The sequence below is a fragment of the Geotrypetes seraphini genome, chromosome 1 (assembly GCF_902459505.1).
Source record: "Geotrypetes seraphini chromosome 1, aGeoSer1.1, whole genome shotgun sequence".
NCBI classification, from domain to species: domain Eukaryota; kingdom Metazoa; phylum Chordata; class Amphibia; order Gymnophiona; family Dermophiidae; genus Geotrypetes; species Geotrypetes seraphini.
The window spans coordinates 292507173-292526968 of record NC_047084.1 but is presented as its reverse complement, the minus strand read 5'-3'; the positions used below and the strand labels follow the sequence as shown (position 1 = coordinate 292526968).

General features: G+C 42.4%; 1 protein-coding gene across 9 annotated transcripts in view; it reads left to right on the top strand.

Annotated features, from left to right (window-relative positions):
• EXOC6B (exocyst complex component 6B) overlaps window positions 1-19796 on the top strand; it is a 920925-nt gene that overhangs the window by 528521 nt on the left and 372608 nt on the right. For 8 of the 9 annotated variants that reach the window (XR_004540231.1, XM_033953524.1, XM_033953525.1 and 5 more), the window contains one exon: window positions 5223-5332. Coding sequence is in view for 8 of the 9 variants with exons in the window: in XM_033953524.1 (XP_033809415.1) it covers window positions 5223-5332 (110 nt within the window). In the remaining variant the exon portion in view is untranslated. The remainder of the gene's footprint in view (window positions 1-5222; window positions 5333-19796) is intronic. The other variant, XM_033953543.1, reaches the window with a different exon arrangement.

Sequence of the window (19796 nt, the reverse complement as noted above, 5' to 3'; positions counted from 1 at the left end):
AGTCTTGCGCGCAATTGTCTCTATTGTCGGCGTGGCTTTGTCCGTCTCGCTTTTGTTTCATCACCGTTCCAAACAGAGGTCTGAAGGTTTCAAGAGAGTGCTGGGTTCAGGCTACTGCTATGTGGCAATGACTCAAATATTTCAGTGATGCCAGGCCTTAGTCAGACCTTCCACAAATAGAGAGAAGGCTAGTAGAGTTCTGGTAAGTCTGGGCAAGCATTTATTAGACCAGTGGGTCCTATCTATCATTTGAGAGTGCTACAAACTCAAGTGTTTTCATCTTCTTGACAACTTGTTTGTGGATTTTCCAACTGGCCAACCAGAGCAAGTAGCCAGGATGCGTACTATGGTGAAGCGCATTCTGGCTATCCAGAGCATAGAAGCGGTGCCGGAAGAAGAGTTGGCTTGGGCATAAACTTTACATACATGTCCAAGAAAGATTCAGAAGATTGGAGACCTATCCTGGTCCTGAAGTTGATAAATGCAGCATTAAAAGTGCCACAATTCAGAATGGAGACCATGCATTTGGTCATTGTATCGGTGGCACCAGTGGGGTTCTTAACCTCCCTGGATTTGACCGAAGCATATTTACATACCCCAATATTTCCAAATCATATTAAATTTCTGCATTTTCATGTCCTAGGGAGACATTTTCAGTTTTCAGTGCTATCTTTTGGGTTGGCAGCTGTACCGTGCACCTTTACTAAAGTGATGGTGGTGGCAGCTGCTTACCTTCGCAAAGAAGGGATCCAGGTGCACTCATATTTGGATGACTGGTTGATCAGAGTGGCATCCAAGGAGGACAACCAGCATGCAGTTGTGCAGATGGTCCAGCTTTTGCATGTGTTGGGCTAGATCGTCAATTTCTGAAAGAGTCACCTGGAGCGGTCGCAATCCCTGGACTATCTGGGGATTCATTTCAATATGGCAAAAGATTGAGTTTTTCTTCTAAAGCAATGGGAAAAAAAAGCTCAGACATCAGATATTGCAGATCTTGGTGTTACCAGCTCCAACTGTTTGGCACTATCTGCAAGTTTAGGGGTCAGTGGTAGCAACCATAGACATGATTCCTTGGGTGAAGGCTCATTTTCTTCCTCTTCAACATTCTTTGGTATCCAGATGGTCTCCCCAGGAAGAAGCACTGTAGAAGCAGTTGCCCTGGACAGCAGAAGCTTGACGCAGTTTGGATCGGTGGCTCCGGCTGGAGGTTCTAGCCAATGATTTTCCTCTACACATTTAGTCTTGGATAATCCTGACAATGGATACCAACCTGTATGGTTGGGGGACTCTTTGTGAAGATTGCCCAGTTCAGGGTTGATGGATACCCTCACAGAGGAAGTGGTCCATCAACAGCTTGGAGCTGAGGGCCATTCATAGAGGCTGGTGTGTCACTATACACAGTGTTTTCTTTTTTACCTAAGGTGGTGTTGGCATTCCATGTTAATCAAGAAGTGCATTTACCTGTGTTTCATCCAAATGGAGTTAAGAAAATGGACAAGGTATTAGATTTGTTAGATGTGAGGAGGTAGCTAACGATTTTCGCCTTTCAAGTCACCTTTTCTTATTAATGAGTTCTGGTTGGAGTGGACAGCCAACATCTAAGGCTTCCATTTCAAGATGGATTTGCATGGCAATTTCATCAGCTTATATCGGATGTGATAAACAACAGCTGATCTCTATGAAAGCACATTCCACAAGAGGAATGGTGTCTTCATGGGCAAAATCCCGGGCAGTTCCACCCGAGGAGATTTGTAGACCAGCTAATGGTCCACCCTTCTTACTTTCATAAGGTTGTATAGAATGGACATGGCAGCATAGGTGAGGCCAATGTTGGCTCCTCGGTGTTATCAGCAGGCTCTTCTGCCATGCCTAAAATTCAGGGGACTGCTTTACTTCCTATCCATTCAAGACTGATGTGCTTCTTGCACTATAAGGGAAGGTTAGGTTCTTACCTTGATAATCTTCTTTTTATTAGAGAAGCATATCAGTTTTGAAGCCCACCCTGTCAGATGTGCTATTAGCCTTGTTTTCTGTCTCAGACCTTGTGACTCTCCTGGAACTTGTCTATTTGTCAACAAGGGGAAAGGTAAGATACTCTTATAGTATAGTCCTCATGCTAAAGGGAACTGTTTAGCTATTAGTGCCAGTTCAGTTTTATGTTAATTAATTCTATATTATCGTTGCTGAGCAGACTATTCAGATTTTCAGGGAGTTCCTAGTATCCCTCCTTGTTCTTATGCCCATACTGGGGTGCTCAACTGCTTTGGTACAAACTGATCTCAGAGGGCACACTCCAGAGGAGCAAGAGGATGTTACTGAAAGATGTGATTGGCATCCTTCTTCAGATGCATGAGTGGGGATGCACTACGCATCCATTTAAGACTGATGTGCTTCTCTACTAGAAAGAAGATTATCGAGGTTAGAACCTAATCTCTCCTTCTGTGTGGAACCGGACTTGCTTATGACACATATATCTTTCATATTACAAAAAACACTTTCACTGAAATGAGAAAATGTCATAAAAGGAACGCAGCACTGCTATAGTTCTAAAGGGGAGGTACAGCTAACTGGAGGAAAAAGCCTCAGATAGGAGCCCTTCCACCACCACAATAGTGGTCCAAGGTGGTTGGACGTAACACCTCACTGGCAAAAAACCTCCAGACCGACCCCCCGTAGTAAAGAACTTAAAGCAGGGCGGCGGTGCAAACGATAGAGGATAACAATCCACTTATCTACGTAGATAAGTGGATTGTTATCCTCTATCGTTTGCACCGCCGCCCTGCTTTAAGTTCTTTACTACGGGGGGTCGGTCTGGAGGTTTTTTGCCAGTGAGGTGTTACGTCCAACCACCTTGGACCACTATTGTGGTGGTGGAAGGGCTCCTATCTGAGGCTTTTTCCTCCAGTTAGCTGTACCTCCCCTTTAGAACTATAGCAGTGCTGCGTTCCTTTTATGACATTTTCTCATTTCAGTGAAAGTGTTTTTTGTAATATTTTGAGTTTCACAATTCCGAGTTTTTTCTTGACATATATCTTTCATGACATTTTTTTCTTAAGGTAGTTACACTTATTAAATTCCTGTTATACTCCTGTTATATACCTGTTACACTCTATCTATAAGTTCCAAATGTGCCTATCCTCTGTGAGATTAAGATTTTAATGTGTGTTTTGTTGACAATTTGAAGTAGTACATTATGTTACAGTGTATACTGTTGTTTGAAATTATTTTAATGCTGTAATTGCATGTTGCATATGATCAGGTTATTTTTGCCTGTACTTTACTTTTGATAAATTTCTTCAAAAAAAGGCAGTAAATAAATCTAAATAAATAAATATCCTCATATATATCGAGAGAGATTGATACAGATGTATAACAAACAGTTTTATGGAATTTTTTTCTTCTATCATCATAATTATGTAATCTAGCATAATCGCCATGATTTTGTCTTTTAGCAATACTGGTTCAATTGGAAAAAACTATTCAAATCCACTTTCAAATTCCAGGGCCCCAAAGTCTGGAATAGCCTACCACTATATGTCAGGCCACTTTGTATTACAACTTCAAGAAAATGTTAAAATCTCTTTTCCTTGTAACTGTCTGACTGCAATCCTCCAATGCTCTCTAGAATCTTATTGTAATGATTGATCTCAAATCTTATTGTTAACCACATTGAATCCTTGTTGACAATTGCATGGTATAAGAAACTATATGGTGATAAGGCCCGATTATGGCCGTACACACTCTGTCATTTGACAAGCAGATGCATCCGGGGACAATATCTAAGAGAAAACAGACACCTATTATCTCTCAAATATGTCCGCTTTATTGAATATTCTGTACTTCCTTTTATACATTTTACATGGGTAAGGGTCGTCAGCATATGACGTAAATGCAAACCATATGTGGACACAGATCACATGCAACTTTAAAAGAAATAACAAAATCCTTTACTTATCTAAGACCAAAGACTAGATATGATTTGGCCAGCAAAATCTTATCTAAATTTTCTTACAAATACAGCTAAGAAAACAATTAGATTCACTTTACAACAGAATAAGAAAACACATCTCTCAAATATACAATGGCCTTGTAGTATATCAGCAGGAGAAGGCAAACAATCTGGATTAAACATAGCATAAGAACACACATCTTTTCAAACATAGATGTCCTTACATTATTACAGAGAAGGAAAAACAAACAGGGCCTGGTTTTCTTACAGCTTCAAAACACATTCTATGGAAAACTACAAGACGTGTCCCTTCATATGGTATGGTGTGGTTTAAGGGGAAAATGGTAATGTATGATACAAAATAGATTATAATAAGAAAATAATTTGCTTGTTCAGTGTAGCTACATTCACTCTGAGAGGTTTGCCTTTCTCTGATTTGCTATTAGTTAAACACAGATACATACACATCAAAAGTTAAACTCAATGTGCTGAGCTGATTTCATCTTCATGTAATTATAATCTTTTAGATTAGTTTAACAATTGCAAGTCCATTGTTAATATCTACATTTTAGGTGACAAATGCGACCCAACAATTGCGAGTAGGACAAATGTATGCACTGTGCCCAATGTGAATACTATTTTGTCTTTTTTGAGGGGTGTGTGGGGGACCACCCATCCCACCCCACCCCAGTACACTAACTTGGTATCTAGTGACCCTGGTATCTAGCAGCCCGATGTGAATGCTATTTTGTTTTTTTGAAGGTTACAAAGTTAACCCTCTTTTTTGAAGGGGGTGGGGACCCCCCCCCCCCCACTAAACTGAAAATATTCACTTCCTATCTAGTGTTAGGGTAAGGTTTACCTGATGATTATGGGAACCCTTTACATTGCTCATCTGGAAGGTCCTAATTGGCACAGGCACCTCAGCCAATCAGGGCCTTAGGCCTGTCATGTCGTTGTCGAGTGCAGATTCATATGTATACTATATGTATTCGTATGACTCGTATGTACACTGTATTCACGGGGCGGAATTGACGGGCCACAATTGTCCTGCACACATTTGTCGGTGCACACAATTGATGGGGCGCAATTGACTTTTGTGCATTTGTCGGTGTACCACATTTTATGATCAGTTATTTATATCTAGGTAAAATATAATAATTCAGATTAATTGTGCTTTTAATTCTCTTGCTCCATTAAAATGAGACTATTTCTTCCACTTGCTGATACTTTTGGATCATATCGTAATGGCTTTTGTTTCTGTACTTTGCAGCAGCCATTTCCAAAGAAGTTCCCTTTTTCCGAGTTTGTGCCTAAAGTATATAATCAGATTAAAGAATTTATTTATGCCTGCCTTAAGTTTTCAGAAGATCTTCATCTCAGGTAAAGTATCAAAATTATTACATTCCAATTGCAAACACTCAGTCCCTTCTGAAATTCATACAAATTGATCCACAGCATGCATATTGAGCCTCCATGTTTGCCTTTTTTCATTCACTTTCTAAAAAATATACATGAATGTGAGTTTAAATCAGTAGCAACAAAAGCTGTAACTCTACTGGTAAAGAGTTATAAATTAGCTCATGGGCATTGGCAAAATGGGGAGAAAAACTAGTAGTTATGTACCAGAGGTAATCCCAAAATAGCTACCTTTTTCTAATTTATTTTTTCTCTTTTCTACTTGTGCTTCAGCATTAAATACTTTTATAAGTAAACAATTTATTTCACTTAACTTATGCATTTTGGGTCCCGACATGGACCATGTTTTGAGAAACTGTTTCAGGGAACCCAACTCATCTTTTCTGAGACATTCAGTTTTTGATTGTATATTTCTGAAAGAAGAAATAAAAGTTTCAAATACACATGTTCAATAAATGCCTCACAAATAAGAGTGATTTATTGCTCTTCTTCAAATAGCCGTAAGGAGGGACCTGTTAAGTGCAGACTTCAATGTAGCTTCCATGACTGCCACAAAATACCAAGGCATTTAAATAGCTCTGATGTAATACTGGTACAACAGCTGATGATGCTGCGTCCATAAAGTTATTAAAGAGCCAGGCTTTTCTCTATGTTCAAAAATGATCTTCCATTGCCAGATATTACTGTATTATTCGGACCATAAGACGCACTTTTTCCACCCCTGAAAAGGAGATGCGTTTTATGAACCAAATACACTACATTTCCTCCCCCCCCCCGGTACATTTTTAGTAGTGGTTGTCAAATGTGGTCTCCTAGACGGCTGCCTTTGTTTTTGAAGAGAGATGCATAATGCAGGAGCGCGCCACTCTGTGATTGGCTGCAGTCATGTAGTAAGAACTATTGTTGTCTTACACTATATACTTTGATCTCATTAAGGGGTGTGTGGTGTTTCACAGATCTACATCACAGAATAGAGAAGCAAAACATGGGTTCTGTCATTTACATACTTTTACTTATTTTTAGCTAGAATCTCATTGAATAAATATTTTGCATTATATAACTTTTATTTCAAAATTTATGAATCTGTCATAAGTAGAAACCAGGTTTACTGCCACAACCTTAACTGGGTGAAAAGAAAAGGCAAGTTCTTTATTAACATTCTTGGGGTTTTTTAATGCTTATATGTTTTGTGGTGTTAGCATATTATATTATGTTAGATCAAATTATATAAGCAAAAATATACATTGTAAATAGGTCTACATCATTGGAATCATGGGTGAAAAGTGATACAAATATAGATTGACCAAGTTATGTTAATTAGGTTTTCTATTCTGCCTTTACCTATTCAATTCAAGGTTGGATTACATTACAAGAGGTTGGATCAGTTACCCAGGAGGTTACAATGGACAGTTTGACACGGACATTCAATATTGCTACTAGTATAGGTAGATCAGTACAACTATTAATACAATTAGGTTGTAGTAGTAGTACTAGTACTAGTACAAGTAGGTCATCAGCTCTTCGTTTTGTCCTTGGAGTTGTATTAGATGGTTTAGGAATGGGCTTTTACAATTGCCATTCAGTTAATTCAGGGTTGGTTCCTTGTCTTGATAGAGAAATGCCTTTAAAAGTTTTCTGAACCTGAGATAATGGTCACAAGAATGTAGTGTAAGCAGTAGTTGGTTCCAGCATTTTGCTAATTGATATTGGATGGATAAGGTAATTTGCCAGTAGAATTTATATTGTTACTTGCTGGGAATTTTAAGTGGAAAAAATTTCTGGTGGAATATCCGTTGGAGGTACCCTGGAGTACCCTGGAGTAGGATGGCTGTTAGGTAAGCGGAGGCATTCCCTCTTAGGATCTTAAAGGCAGTGATATCTAGTTTAAACCTGATCCTTGCAGTTATGGACAGCCAATATAGTTTCATATAGTAGTGCTGTAAGTGTTCCAATTTCCATAATCCATATATGAGGCTACTGCTGCATTTTGGAGCAAGCAAAATGAAAATAACATACCACTGTTTATTTACATTTATTTATTTAAAGAAATATTGTAGATATATTGGTGGTAACTATTGCATCTTGAAATAGTTTACACTGATCTACATTAGTTGAGATGAGAGAATTATGTTGGAGAGGTGCTCTGTAAACAAATAAGTGAAATATTCTTTGAAAAGTCAGCCTATGTTCAGACCTTGCTTATGGCTAAAATTAGTTTAGTTTAATGGAAATGTGCGTTATACCTGATCCTTTGAGCAGGTTGCTCTTTCAGGGAATCAGAAGCATGAATGTTGTTTTTGAGCCAGAACAGCAATTGCTTACCATATTTTTCGCTCCATAAGACGCACTTTTTTTCCACCCAAAAGTGAGTGGAAATGTCGGTGCGTCTTATGCAGCAAAAATAAATTTTTAAAATACCTCCCACCCACCCTGTCGTACCTATTTAATTGTCCCGTTGTTGGGGGTACGCCGCCGCTGCTCCCCCCCTCCCCGGCCTGCCTGTCACCACTGCCGCTCGCCGCAACTCCAGGAAGGGAAGGGCCAGCGTGCAGCGATTGCACATCGCCGGCCCACAAGCCTTCCCTCGACGTCAGTTCTGACATTGGAGAGAAGGTCCTGGCCAGCCAATCGGCTGGCCCTTCCCTTCTCAATGACGACAGAACTGACGTCAGGGTAAGGCTTGTGGGCCGGCAATGTGCAATTGCTGCACGCTGGCCCTTCCCTTACCTTTCTGGAGTTGCGACGAGTGCAGGAGAAGGAATTGGCGGCTGGTAGGCAGGCTTCAGCGTGGCAGGGAGGGAGGAAGGCAGGCTTTGGCACAGCAGGGAGGTAGGAAGTCAGTCTTTGGCCTGGGAGGGAGGACGAAGGAGAAAGGCTGGAAGGCAGTGAGGGGGAGGGGCAACGAACTTGGGACTTGGGAGGGAGAGAATAGAAAGGGACAATTGAGCCTGAGTGAAGAAAGGAAGGAAGGAAAGAAGGAGACTCATGAAATCACCAGCCAACAAAGGTAGGAAAAATGATTTTATTTTCAATTTAGTGATCAAAATGTGTCAGTTTTGAGAATTTATATCTGCTATATGTATTGTGTGTATATGAAAAATTAAAGGAACAAGGTGCAGAGCCTGGCAGGGAAAGGGAGACAGGGTGCAGAGCCTGGCAGGGGGACTGGGTTCAAAGCCTGGTATATATTGGTACACAATTTGGTTCAGAATATTTTTTTTCTTGTTTTCCTACTCTAAATCTAGAGTGTGTCTTATGGTCGGATGCGTGTTATGGAGCAAAAAATATGGTAGTTGTTTAGGGACTGAAAGAAAATGGAATTTCATACCACACCTTAATATCCTTGTGGTGGAAAAGTTATTAAAATTCTTTCAAGCATGGCACTTTCTGCCCCTTTATTTTGTACAGGGACTTTGGTGTGTTCTTTTTTTTCTACATATTTCTTTGCAACCTCTCTTGACATTTTCTCTGTTTTGCACTGACAGGTGGAATTAATTTTCATGAACAGGTTTGCCCATTAAGCCAGCAGCTAGTTTTCTGCCTCCTTCCCCCACTGCTGTTTTGTCCTAGAGCGATGGGGGTCAGACTGTCAATCACAGTGGCTGTAGAGGGCAGACGTGCTATTAGGGACTGTGGGACCTTGCATGTCATTCATACAGGCAATTCTCTTAAGTATTTTCCAATTTTCTATTCCTAAGAAAAGAACCCTGTGGCACATATCTGGGCTTGGGTGTATGTGTATGTGCACATCCAGAGACAGGCTGACCTGGCATATTGAAGAAATTCTGTATCTACAGCTGCTACTACACAGAAGTTTGATCAAATCTATCACTTAGCTCAGGGGTACGCACACTTTTTTGATTTGCGAGCTACTTTTAAAATGACCAAATCAAAATGATCTACCAACAATAAAAATACTAAACATATACCCCCTCTTTTACTAAGGCTCGCTAGCCGATTTAGTGCACGCTAAGTGCTAATGCACCCATTATATTCTGTGGACGCTTTAGCATTTAGCGCGCCATAGTAAAATACCCCCATATTTGTCCTCCAGACCTTGTTCCATTCCCCAACCAACATCTCTCTCTGTCCCTCTAGGAGTCCAGCTTTTTTTCTTCTCTCCTCCACCCCTATTGGCAACATGTCTCCCTCTCTATCCCTCCTCTGTTATGATCTTGCATCTCTGTTCTTCCTCATGGTCTGTCCCCCTTTGTCTCTTCTGTCTGCACCTTCCATAGTCCAGCATCTGCTTCCTGTCTTTCCCCTTTAGTTCAGGCCTCTCTCTCTCTGTCTTTCTTCTGCTTAGAACCTCCCCCACCCCCACCCAATGTCCAGCATTTGTGTTTTCCTTTCTTCCAGGTCTTTCTATGCCTCTCTCTCTCCTTCCTTCCTTCCTCCCTCCCTGGTCCAGAATCTTTCCACCTCTCTGTAATCTCTCTCTCTCTTCCCTCTATACACCCCCAAGTCCAACATCTGCCCACCCACCCTCTCTTCTGCCTCTCCTGTTTCAGGTTTCTCCCTATCTCTTCCTTCTGCTAACATTTTGAGTCCTCCCACCTTTGATCCAGGTCTTTCTGTCTCTATCACTCTCTTCCTTAGCAGCAGCAGCAGATGAATCCAGAGACACAGCTACCAGCAGGCGGAGATAGAGAAATTGATTGACAGGTGGTCTTATTGGCTGGCACGCCTCCTGCATCTCCAGTATACTCTATCTTCCAGCAAGTGATGGTCGCTATTCAACTAGCTCCTGGATTCTGACTGTGGCTGTAACATGCTTTTCTCCTGTTGAGATTTTCTCTTCAGTGAGACAGGGGTGTCCGGCTGAAAGGTGCCGGCTTTAGGGGTCACACCTGTACCCCCCCCAAGGTCCCTGCCTCCAGTGATAGAGGGTCTATCTGGGTCTCTATTTTTTCTTCTTTCCCTTACAAAAAAAAAAAAAAGCAACAGAGATCACTTTTGCTATATATGATTGTGGCCTGTCAGTGGTGCTGAACCAGTGTCTACCGACGTCTGCTAGCCCTGTCCACTAGGTTGTGAGTATTTCTTTTTATATTGCGATTGCGGGTTATATTTTTTGTTGGTGTTGGAGTTGTGAGTTTAGTTTGAAGTTGTCTTAGAATTGTGGGTTTTGTTGTTGGTTTGATATTTCTGTGGAAACTGCAGCTGTGCGGTCGCGTGGTTCAACAAATAGATGATTTATTTCTCAGACTTTTGGAATGTGTGGAAATGTTTCGATGGAGGGCTCCAGATATGTATTTTGGTCACCGTTGAACGAGCCGATGCCTTCCCGCGTGCAGGAGGCGCGAGCTTGTTCTCATGTGTGGGCGGGAGAGTCCTCGTAGTGGCGGCCTGTTCACTGAGGCTGCCATTTGCACAGCGTGTACCGTGGCTGTGTTTCAGTTGACCAGATGGTCACTGTTTGTAGAACCAGTGCCTGTCGGCAAGCCGGAGACTCGCGCTTGTGCTCCAATGCTGGCGGGAGCGCTGCGGCGTTCTTGGAGTCTGTTTCGGCATCTCACTTCGTGCTGTGCATACCACGGTCTCCCTGTTTATGGACATAGCTGCATCTGCGGGTTGCAGTTACCAATAATGCGGCAGTTGGACTCTCTCCCGAGGCTGTTGTTTGGGCCTCTCTACTTTTTCTAGCATGGGAGTCATCCTGAATTGCCTGAGGGTGTGGAAGAGGGAGAACCATTGCGTGCTTGGTTCCTAGGTTGCGGCTTGTTCTTGCACTGGGGCGGCAGCAGTCAAATTGCCGCTGAGGGATGTCAACGGCAGGGAGATAACCGGATCTTGGTTCGGATCTATCCTCCCCTCTCCTGGGGTCCCTGTATGGTGAAGTTTATACAGTTTGTCTGTTTTCCTCTTCTTTGCGCCTTGGGGCCGCGCTGCTGGTGTCTGCTAGCGCTATAGAAATAATTTATTGTCCTAGAGTGCTAGGTTTCCTGTTGGGCTGCACTCGACAGAGGGAGTGGGGTAGCCGGGTGGCGCCTTGCCTTTTCCAATGGGCAGGACTAGGTTTTATTTGTTTCGGAATGGTCCTGTGTTTTACAGGATACTATACAGACTTATGAGGCTACCGTCTTCTCCTGACGTATGATTGGCAGCCCCCCTTTTTTTCCCCTGTTTGCATAGTTATTTGGGGGTTCATTTCACCTCACAGCCAGGAACTGGGCGGCTCTCAGTGGGGGGAGCCAGGGCTATAAGTCAGTTTGAATCCTCCCTGAAGTTTCTCTTTTGGAATGGGTGTCATATCTTTCAGACATCCGGGTACATATACTTTGCCTTGGGGCACTGTATTCAGTTTCTACTTTTCCCTTAGGGTGTCTTTACTTTAAGAGTCGATGGTACTAGGGAGCAGCTTTTATGGAGTTGTTTTTACTCCTAGCCGTCACGAGCCTGTTTCCAGAATTCCAATCTGTATGGTCCTGGTTGGCCGTTTTCTTCTTCTCTTCTTTTTTGCACCGCAAATCTGGAGTTTTCTTATACAGAACTTGCACCTCTTGTCCAGCCCGTTCCCCGACCTCCCGTGTGTCATTCGCGTGGGGTCTGTCAACACATTAGGTTTCTTGCGGAAGGGGGAATGTCTAATCAACTTTCAATCCTCTTCTCCCTTTCCTGATTCTTTCTAAGACTCGCTGTGTATTGAGCAGCCTAAGGTGATATGGGTGCAGGGTCCCCTTCAAGGCTTCCTGGAACACGGGACGGTTGTTCCTGTTCCTCCAGAACAAAGTGGCAAGGGAAGTTATTCAGTTTTCTTCGTAGTGTCCATAAAGGGGGGATCGGTCGGTCAGGGGCTGAATTTCCTATGGGTCGATTAGTTTCTCAAGGGTAGATGTTTCTGAAAGTAAATTGTGAGATCGATTATTGCAGCGGGGCTACAGTGTGAGTTCTTTACAGCGCTCGGTCTCACAGGGGTCTACTTACATATCCCTTTATGGCCGTCACATCACCGGGGTATTCGCTGTGACATCCTTGGCAGCCCTATCAGTTCGGCTGATGCCATTTGAACGAGCCCCGGCTCCATGAACATTTTTGACAATGTAGGCAGTCGTGGCGTTTTGGCGCAACCAGGAGATTCAGGTACTTTCTTTCTTAGACGATTGCTTGATTCGGATGTCTTGCACCTAGGTCACTTCGTCAGACACTAACGGGTGATTTCTTTTATTTGAACTTCTTTTCTTCAATTCTTTGGAAGTGAATCTTCAAATTTCCAATGAGCTCTTTTCTCCTGTAATATTTATTGGAATATCATGGGGATATTGTTCACATGGGGGAGGAATGTGTTTCTTCCCAGAGTCTGGGGCGACGGATTCCAGTCTCAGGTTTGCCTTCTTCTGTCACCGAGAACAAGAGTATGGGATTCTGTACAGGTTCTAGGACCTGTGGGGGTGTATCCACTGGGAACTTCGACTCGTTTTCCCATGAGAGCGCTGCAGCGGTCACTTTTGTTCCAGTGGTTCCCTATATCTCAAGGCTCCAATTGTGGTTTCTAGTAGGCTCCTCAAGCATCGCTCAATATTATTTGGTGGCTCAGCGGGATTAATCTTGTCAAAGGCATGCCTCAGTCTTTGCTGGACTGGCTCCAAGACGCCATACATCCCAGGCTGTCAGGTTGGGGGGCTCAGTGCCTTCAATTCCTCAGGTGAGGAGTCGGTACTTGTTCCTTCTTCTGGACTGAAGCACAGTCAGACTACCGTTTCAGGAGTTTCAGACCATTCTTCCGGAATGATGATGTTGGTCTTTTGGGACAGTGTTATGACGGTGGTATTCCCCTACATCCCGGAAAGTATGTGATGTACTCATTTAGCGAGTAAAGTAATGGTTCTACTTTAATGGATGGAATCTAGTCTTCTGTCAGCACATCATTTTACAGGACAGGAAATGGGTTTAGATAGACTTGCTCACTGCAAATTCTGGGCATGGTAAGTGGTAGTAATAGTTGATTCTTCTACATCCTGGAAATTGGGTCCTATTTGCTCAGGCATTCCAGCTCTTTGTATTAAGGTGAGGTCTCCTGGAACTAGACCTCATGGCTTCGTCTCGAAATTCCAAGCTTCTTAGCTTCTTCGGCAGACGCAGGGGATGGTAGTCAGAGGGTGTTTTCCCCTGGACGATGATTGAATGGATTTGCCCTCTCAAGCTCACTTTCTGGGCGCAGTAATTAGTGATTCTCCGGATTGGCTATGCCTTCCTTGCTCTGCGGATCTGATGAGTCTTTCGACAGCTGAACTGTTGAGATTCCTGGTATCTCCAGATTTACTCACCTAGGGTCCGATCCTCATGGATTTTCATACTCCTTTGCTATTCTGACCTAGCTTTTGAAAAGTCATGGTTGACATGTATGTGTTATGCGAAGCAGGTTATTTCTTCTCTTCTCCGACCGATACAGATATCTTTTCCTGTGGCTTATACTTCCTTTTGGAGGCTTTTCCTTTCTTGGGTGCTTATCAGCTTTGGCACCCTTTCAGTGTTCTATGTTTTCTATTCTTTCTTTTTTGGGCTCATGCGTATTGCCAAGGGCTTGGTGTTCTCTTCCCTTCAGTTTCGTGTGGCAATCTTAGATTGTTACAGGGAATGGTATCTCACTCTTTTCAGCTTCATGTTGTTCAGTTTCTTAACGGTATTTTTGTACATCTCTTATGATGCCCTGTCCAGAATACAGTCTTTAGGTACTTCTTAGCAGTTTACAGAAGGCTTCGTTTCAAGCTTGTCTTTTGAGACTCTAAACGGCTGTGACCTTGAACACGGTGTTTCTTGTGGCCATGGCTTCAGCTCAGCGGTTTTTGTGTTGCAGGCCGGGTAAGGCGAGTGCTCTTCTTTCTGCCTTACAAATTCTGGGGTGTCGGTTCGGATTATACCACTATTTCTTTCTCTGTGGTGTCATCCTTTCTTTTCTGCCGCTCTCACTTTTCCTTCCTTCTTCCTGGGAGGAGGACTGGGGAGGCGAGCTTTTCTTCACCTCTGTATTCTTCGAGGGACGTGACACACGTATGGCAGCGTCCATAGTCTCCATTGATCGATGGGTCCTAGAAGCCATCCTTTGCGCTTACTTGATGGCAGGGAAGCGATTGACAGAAGCATTTCCTGACCATTCAGCCGGAGCAATGGCAGCTGCTTGGCCTCGGTCAAGAGGTTGTTTCCTTGGAGGAGTTTTGTCACGTGGCTAATTGGTCTTCCAAGAATACTTTATCTCAACCTTACCGGTTGGATGTGGGGATGCATGTGGAAGCTGCATTTGGTGCTTCGGTTGTTGCAGAGGCAGCTTTTTCTTCCCACCCAGATTGAGAATTGCTTTGCTACATCCCATTGGTCTCTGGATTCATCTGCTGAAGTTGCTAAGGAAGGAAAAATTATGTTCTTGCCTGTTAATTTTCTTTCCTTTAGACAGCAGATGAATCCAGAGCCCCACCCTTTCTGAATATTGACTGTCGTTTTTTTCTTTTTCAACTTTCACAGTCTGTTGTTCTTGATAGTTGGATTCTGGTTTGTTACCTTTTGAAATTTGTTATGGGAAAGAAGTTTTTTAAATGTTGAGCATATGGATGGTTAAGAATGCTTAGGCAAGGAGCAATACTGGAGATGCAGGAGGCATGCCAGCCAATAAAGACCACCTGTCAATCAGTTTCTCTATATCCGCCTGCTGGTACATGTGTGCTATCCCATTGGTCTCTGGATTCATCTGCTGCGTCTAAAGGAAAGAAAATTAACAGGTAAGAACATAATTTTTCCTTTGTCATCCCCTTCCCCAGGGCCTTGCATCTCTCTCTTCTTGGTTCATGATGTTTTCCCTCTCTAACCCCTCTAGTAGTCCAGCATCTGCCCTGTCTTCCCCCTTCCTTTTAGTTCAAGTCTGCTTTTCCGCCCCTCCTCAAGGTCCTTTTGTCTCTTCCCCCCAACCCCTCCTGGTCCAAATCCAGCATCTCTAACGCAACCCCCATCCCGCTGGGGCCTTCGCGACATGTGCTGGGCTACTGTTGATTTTAAGTGTAGTTCCTTAATAAATAGCTGTTTAAAGACTTTTCCAATTGATCTGCCTTTTTTTTTACCCCCATTGGATCTTGCAGATCGGCTGCCCTGTTGCTTTTGTGGACCAACTTAGAGTTTATGCCTGTTATTTAATTTCCCAAATTTAGTTATTTAAGTGGCCTTTTTACTAAAACGCGTTAATATCTTGGCTTAATGCATTGTAATATGGGAATTTCCTTCATGCTAAGCCCTGATTAATGCAGCAGTATTTAGGGTTCAACTGTGCTAGCAGAATCTCTACATAAAATATTCTCTTAGTCCATCTCCCCAAAGGCCCCTCTTAAAATTTTGATTCTTGATGAATTGAAAGTAGAAGGGAATTCCAGAGGTAAGGAGCCAAGTAAGAGAATGTAGAGCCACATGTGATGTCTAAATGAATTTTAGAGAGTAAAGAGATCATAAGGATGCTTCTGAAGAACAAAGGCCTACTGAGGAGATTAATGGAGTTAAGGGTATGTTGGCTGGTTAGTGTGAAGCACCAGATGCCCCAGGACAAGTACCTAAATCCAAATCCATCTCCACAGCTGTCAAATTTAAAAGTGCATGTCTATACTGCTCTCACTATGGCTTTTTGCTTATAGAGGGTAAAAAGAGAATTGGAACTTGAAGGTTAAAGCAAATACAAAGTAATGTTCAAATGCAACTTTTAAAGTCATCTCTTGAAGTAACTTTCTGAATCAAAGTTGCACTTTTCTGGAGGGGAGCTCTATTCTGCTGTTCCAGTTATAGGAGTACACTTCAGTGTACATGGCCAATATATTGAGGAAAATAGAGGCTTTGCATGACAGGTCTCCAATGAGAGCCAGATGCGGAGGAGTAAAGAGAAAAGTCTTAAAGAGAAATAGAATGGTATGTGAGCATTAGACTTTAAAACTGGCTGGATCTTTCTTTCTTCTGGCTATGTGAGTATTAATTTTGTCAGGATGGGTATGTTTAGTAGTTACTGTTTTTAAAAATTACATAATAATTTCAGGACTTCTTTCATATTCTGTTTTTAAATCATAAAATTGCATCCACATTTTCCTTATAGCTTGCCAGTGATTCTCATTTTCTCACTACAGCATTCTTAAAGTAGAACCCCAATAGTTACGTAACAATCTAAGAACTTTCATCAAGGTTATGTGCTGATGTAAGAATGGATGAAATAATGAAATTAGTCAACTGCTTTTAACATTTTTTGAAGATGGTGTAAAATTCGACTTTACTGATGTCCTAGCTTAATATTAAGGGGTTTTAACACTTCTTTACATTGTAGTCCAAAATATTCTGTCATCTTCCTGATGCAACATTCTGTCCAAATTTTACTGACTATAAAACAGTGGATAAGAGTGTTTAGGTGGTTACTGAAGGACTGAGCACTTTCTGATGATTTACAGTATATATGTTGTGGTCTCAGTAAAACACCATTAATATTGTGGTGGGGAAGGAGTGACATCAAGCAGCTGAGCAGTTTACTGGAGTGTCCAAAAGGATTGCAAACTCAAAGAAGGAAAACAAAAAACATGCAAGTGCAAAAATTAAAGATTTTTATTACCCAGATTGGGGTGTTGAAGCAAGCGTAACCAAGTTCAGCCCAGTGCTTCCATCGTGCACTGATTTAGTCAAAACAATAGTTTAAAAAAAAGCATAAACTTCTTGTCATAAATGAAAGGCAAGTTGCTACAAACAGTCTATAATGCAAACACAGGATTACTTTTTCTCCTGATTCCACTTCTAATTCATCAACTTGACTACAACTTTCATGAGTCTTAGGTCCATCAAAAAAAAAAAAAAGAGAGACACAGAACTTTTTAAAGACTGCCATTAACTTCTTCCATCTCTTCAGACTAAAAAAAAAAAGACCCAGAAAGACACCAAGAATATTTTTAGCTAACTGACAAACTCTCTGCTGGTATTAACCAGGCGGTTGCTAGGACCGTGAAGACTTCTTCATTTATGGAAGGGAGCTCCTTTACAGTGGCGCTTTGAATCAATGGTGCTGGAAAATCTCCAACGCCACATTCCTCGCCACTCACTCCTCCCCCTTAGGACCCAAGTCGGGTACCGCGGGGGGAAGGAAGTCCTCCACTGCCATTATAACAAAATTGGCACCCGCAGCCACTGTCAAAAAGAAGCAACCGACTGGGGAGGCATGTAAAAAACCACCACCAGTTTCCATGAAGCCAGTGCGAAGCTCGCAGAAACAACCTGTGCCTGCTTCTCTTCAGAAGGATAAGACAGGGAGGCCTCCCGCGGGCACTGCTACTGCCTCACAGTCCTCTCTTGCCGCCACACAGGATTCTCAGAAATTATTCTCAGAAAAAGACATTTTTAAAATGGAACGAATTATGGCTATACAATAGGGACATTATAAGAAGTTTCTGGATATTTGGGAGCCATTGACTAAATATTGCAAAGAGTGATTGTTGTTGATTTTACCCCTTGATCATGCACGTCCAGGGTGGGGTGGGTTGAAAAATATTTTTAATCTTTAATTTGAGTGTAATTTTTGAATATGAAAATGGGGGGGGGAGGGGTGATATATATATATTTGTCATAGATTACAATTTGATTGAATTTAGGTGCTATTAAAGTGTAATATGATTGTATAATATGTTGCACTTATTTTTGGCTTCAAAATGAATAAAGATTTTTTTTTTTAAAAAAGAAAAAGACAGGATCTAAATGGCCACTGTCTCCAACACAGGTTCCTGACAACCTCATATCTCCAAAGAAGTTCTCTATGCCTCACTTGCTCCCAATAGTTTCTCCAGAGGCACAAAATTCCATGAATACTAGTAAATTTTTTCTCACAAAATTTTATGAGGGGTAGCGCTGCTCTTTTACACCAACCCCCTCCCTCTCCTGCCACCTCAGTGGACATTCAACAGTGCCTTGACTGCATTAACCAGCATCCTTTCCCAGACTTTTTGTGCCCTGAACCTTTCTCAGATCCTCTGGATATTACTTGGACTCCACGCACATTGCTGTGCCCTTCACCTGAACAACAGGTGTCTCCTACCCGGGATTGGTATGATAGACCTGAGTCTGCTCCTTTGGATACAGACATTCCTTCCCAAGCGCAGCCATCACTGCATGAGGAGTGAGTTCTTAGATAGATAGTAGCCGTCACTGCATGAGCCTCACAAGAATATTCTTGTCCCAAATTCCTGCAAAAGGTTTCTACTCTTCTAAGTCTTAACCAGTCTGTTATACCGGCAGATAAAAAGGATTTTCAAGCAATCCTTAAGTTCTGCCAAACTCCTTCCAAAGGATTTATTGCACTCCCTGTGCATCAAATACTACAGGATCTACAGCTTGCTAACTGGTAGACCCAATCTGTTTCGACTGCTTCCTGGTGGCTAGAACTAAAATACAGGGTTGACAAAGCACCTGGGCATGATTTACAACAGCTACCACATTACTCCATGGTATTGGAGTCAGCTATTCATGTGCCTGCATTTCCCCAGCTTGTCTCTGTAGACAGCAGGGGAATGCAGCCACATTTGCCCACCCTCCATCCCCTTAATAAGATTTGTTAATTATGCTAGTACAGACATGGGCAACTCCAGTGCTCGAGGGCTGGAATCCAGTCGGATTTTCAGGATTTCCCCAATGAAAATGCATGAGATCTATTTGCATGCACTGCTTTCAATGCATATTGATTGGGGAAATCCTGAAAACCCGATTGGATTCTGACCCTCGAGGACCGGATTTGCCCACCTCTGCGCTAATAACATAACTAAATAGCCATGGGGTGGAGCTCAGGAGGCAAGGAGTCCACACATGCTCATTAAGTTAAAAAAAAAACCAAAAAACAAAACTATACCTAGGGGAGAACACTGGCACGCAGGCTCATTCAGAGGACTTCACCAGCAAGTTTGGCTGCATTCCTCTGCTGTCTACAGAGAACACTTGTTACAGGTAAGCAACTTTGCTATCTCTGCACTGTATATGTAATATCCATGAGGAGTATCTGAGACAGTGGTGCTAATTTGTAGAGGGTTTTTTTTTTTTTGGGGGGGTGAGTAATTTGTGGATTAGTGAAGTAGTTGGCAAGGAATAGTTTATAGGGACCGGGCAGTAGTAAAGGAGCATCTTTGACGTTGGGTAATTAGTGGAAAGGTGGGACAGCTGGGACTGGTTTTAGGGAGTGGAGGAGTTTGCAGAGTGATAGGACAGTTTTTGAGGCAGTTTTTTTATGTAATGCAACAAGGAAGTGGTGGTGAGAGGGCAATTATTGTGGTTGTTGCAGTTTGGAAGATAATGAGAAGTTGATGAGGTATTTTCAGTGTATGGGGTAATTTGCAGGATGATACAGCATTAGTTGGGATAGTTTTTTAGGATTGTGCAGTTTGCAGGATAGAGGTAAACTTGAGGGATCGATTTGGGGGTTTTGGGTAAGTTGAAGGGCATAGAT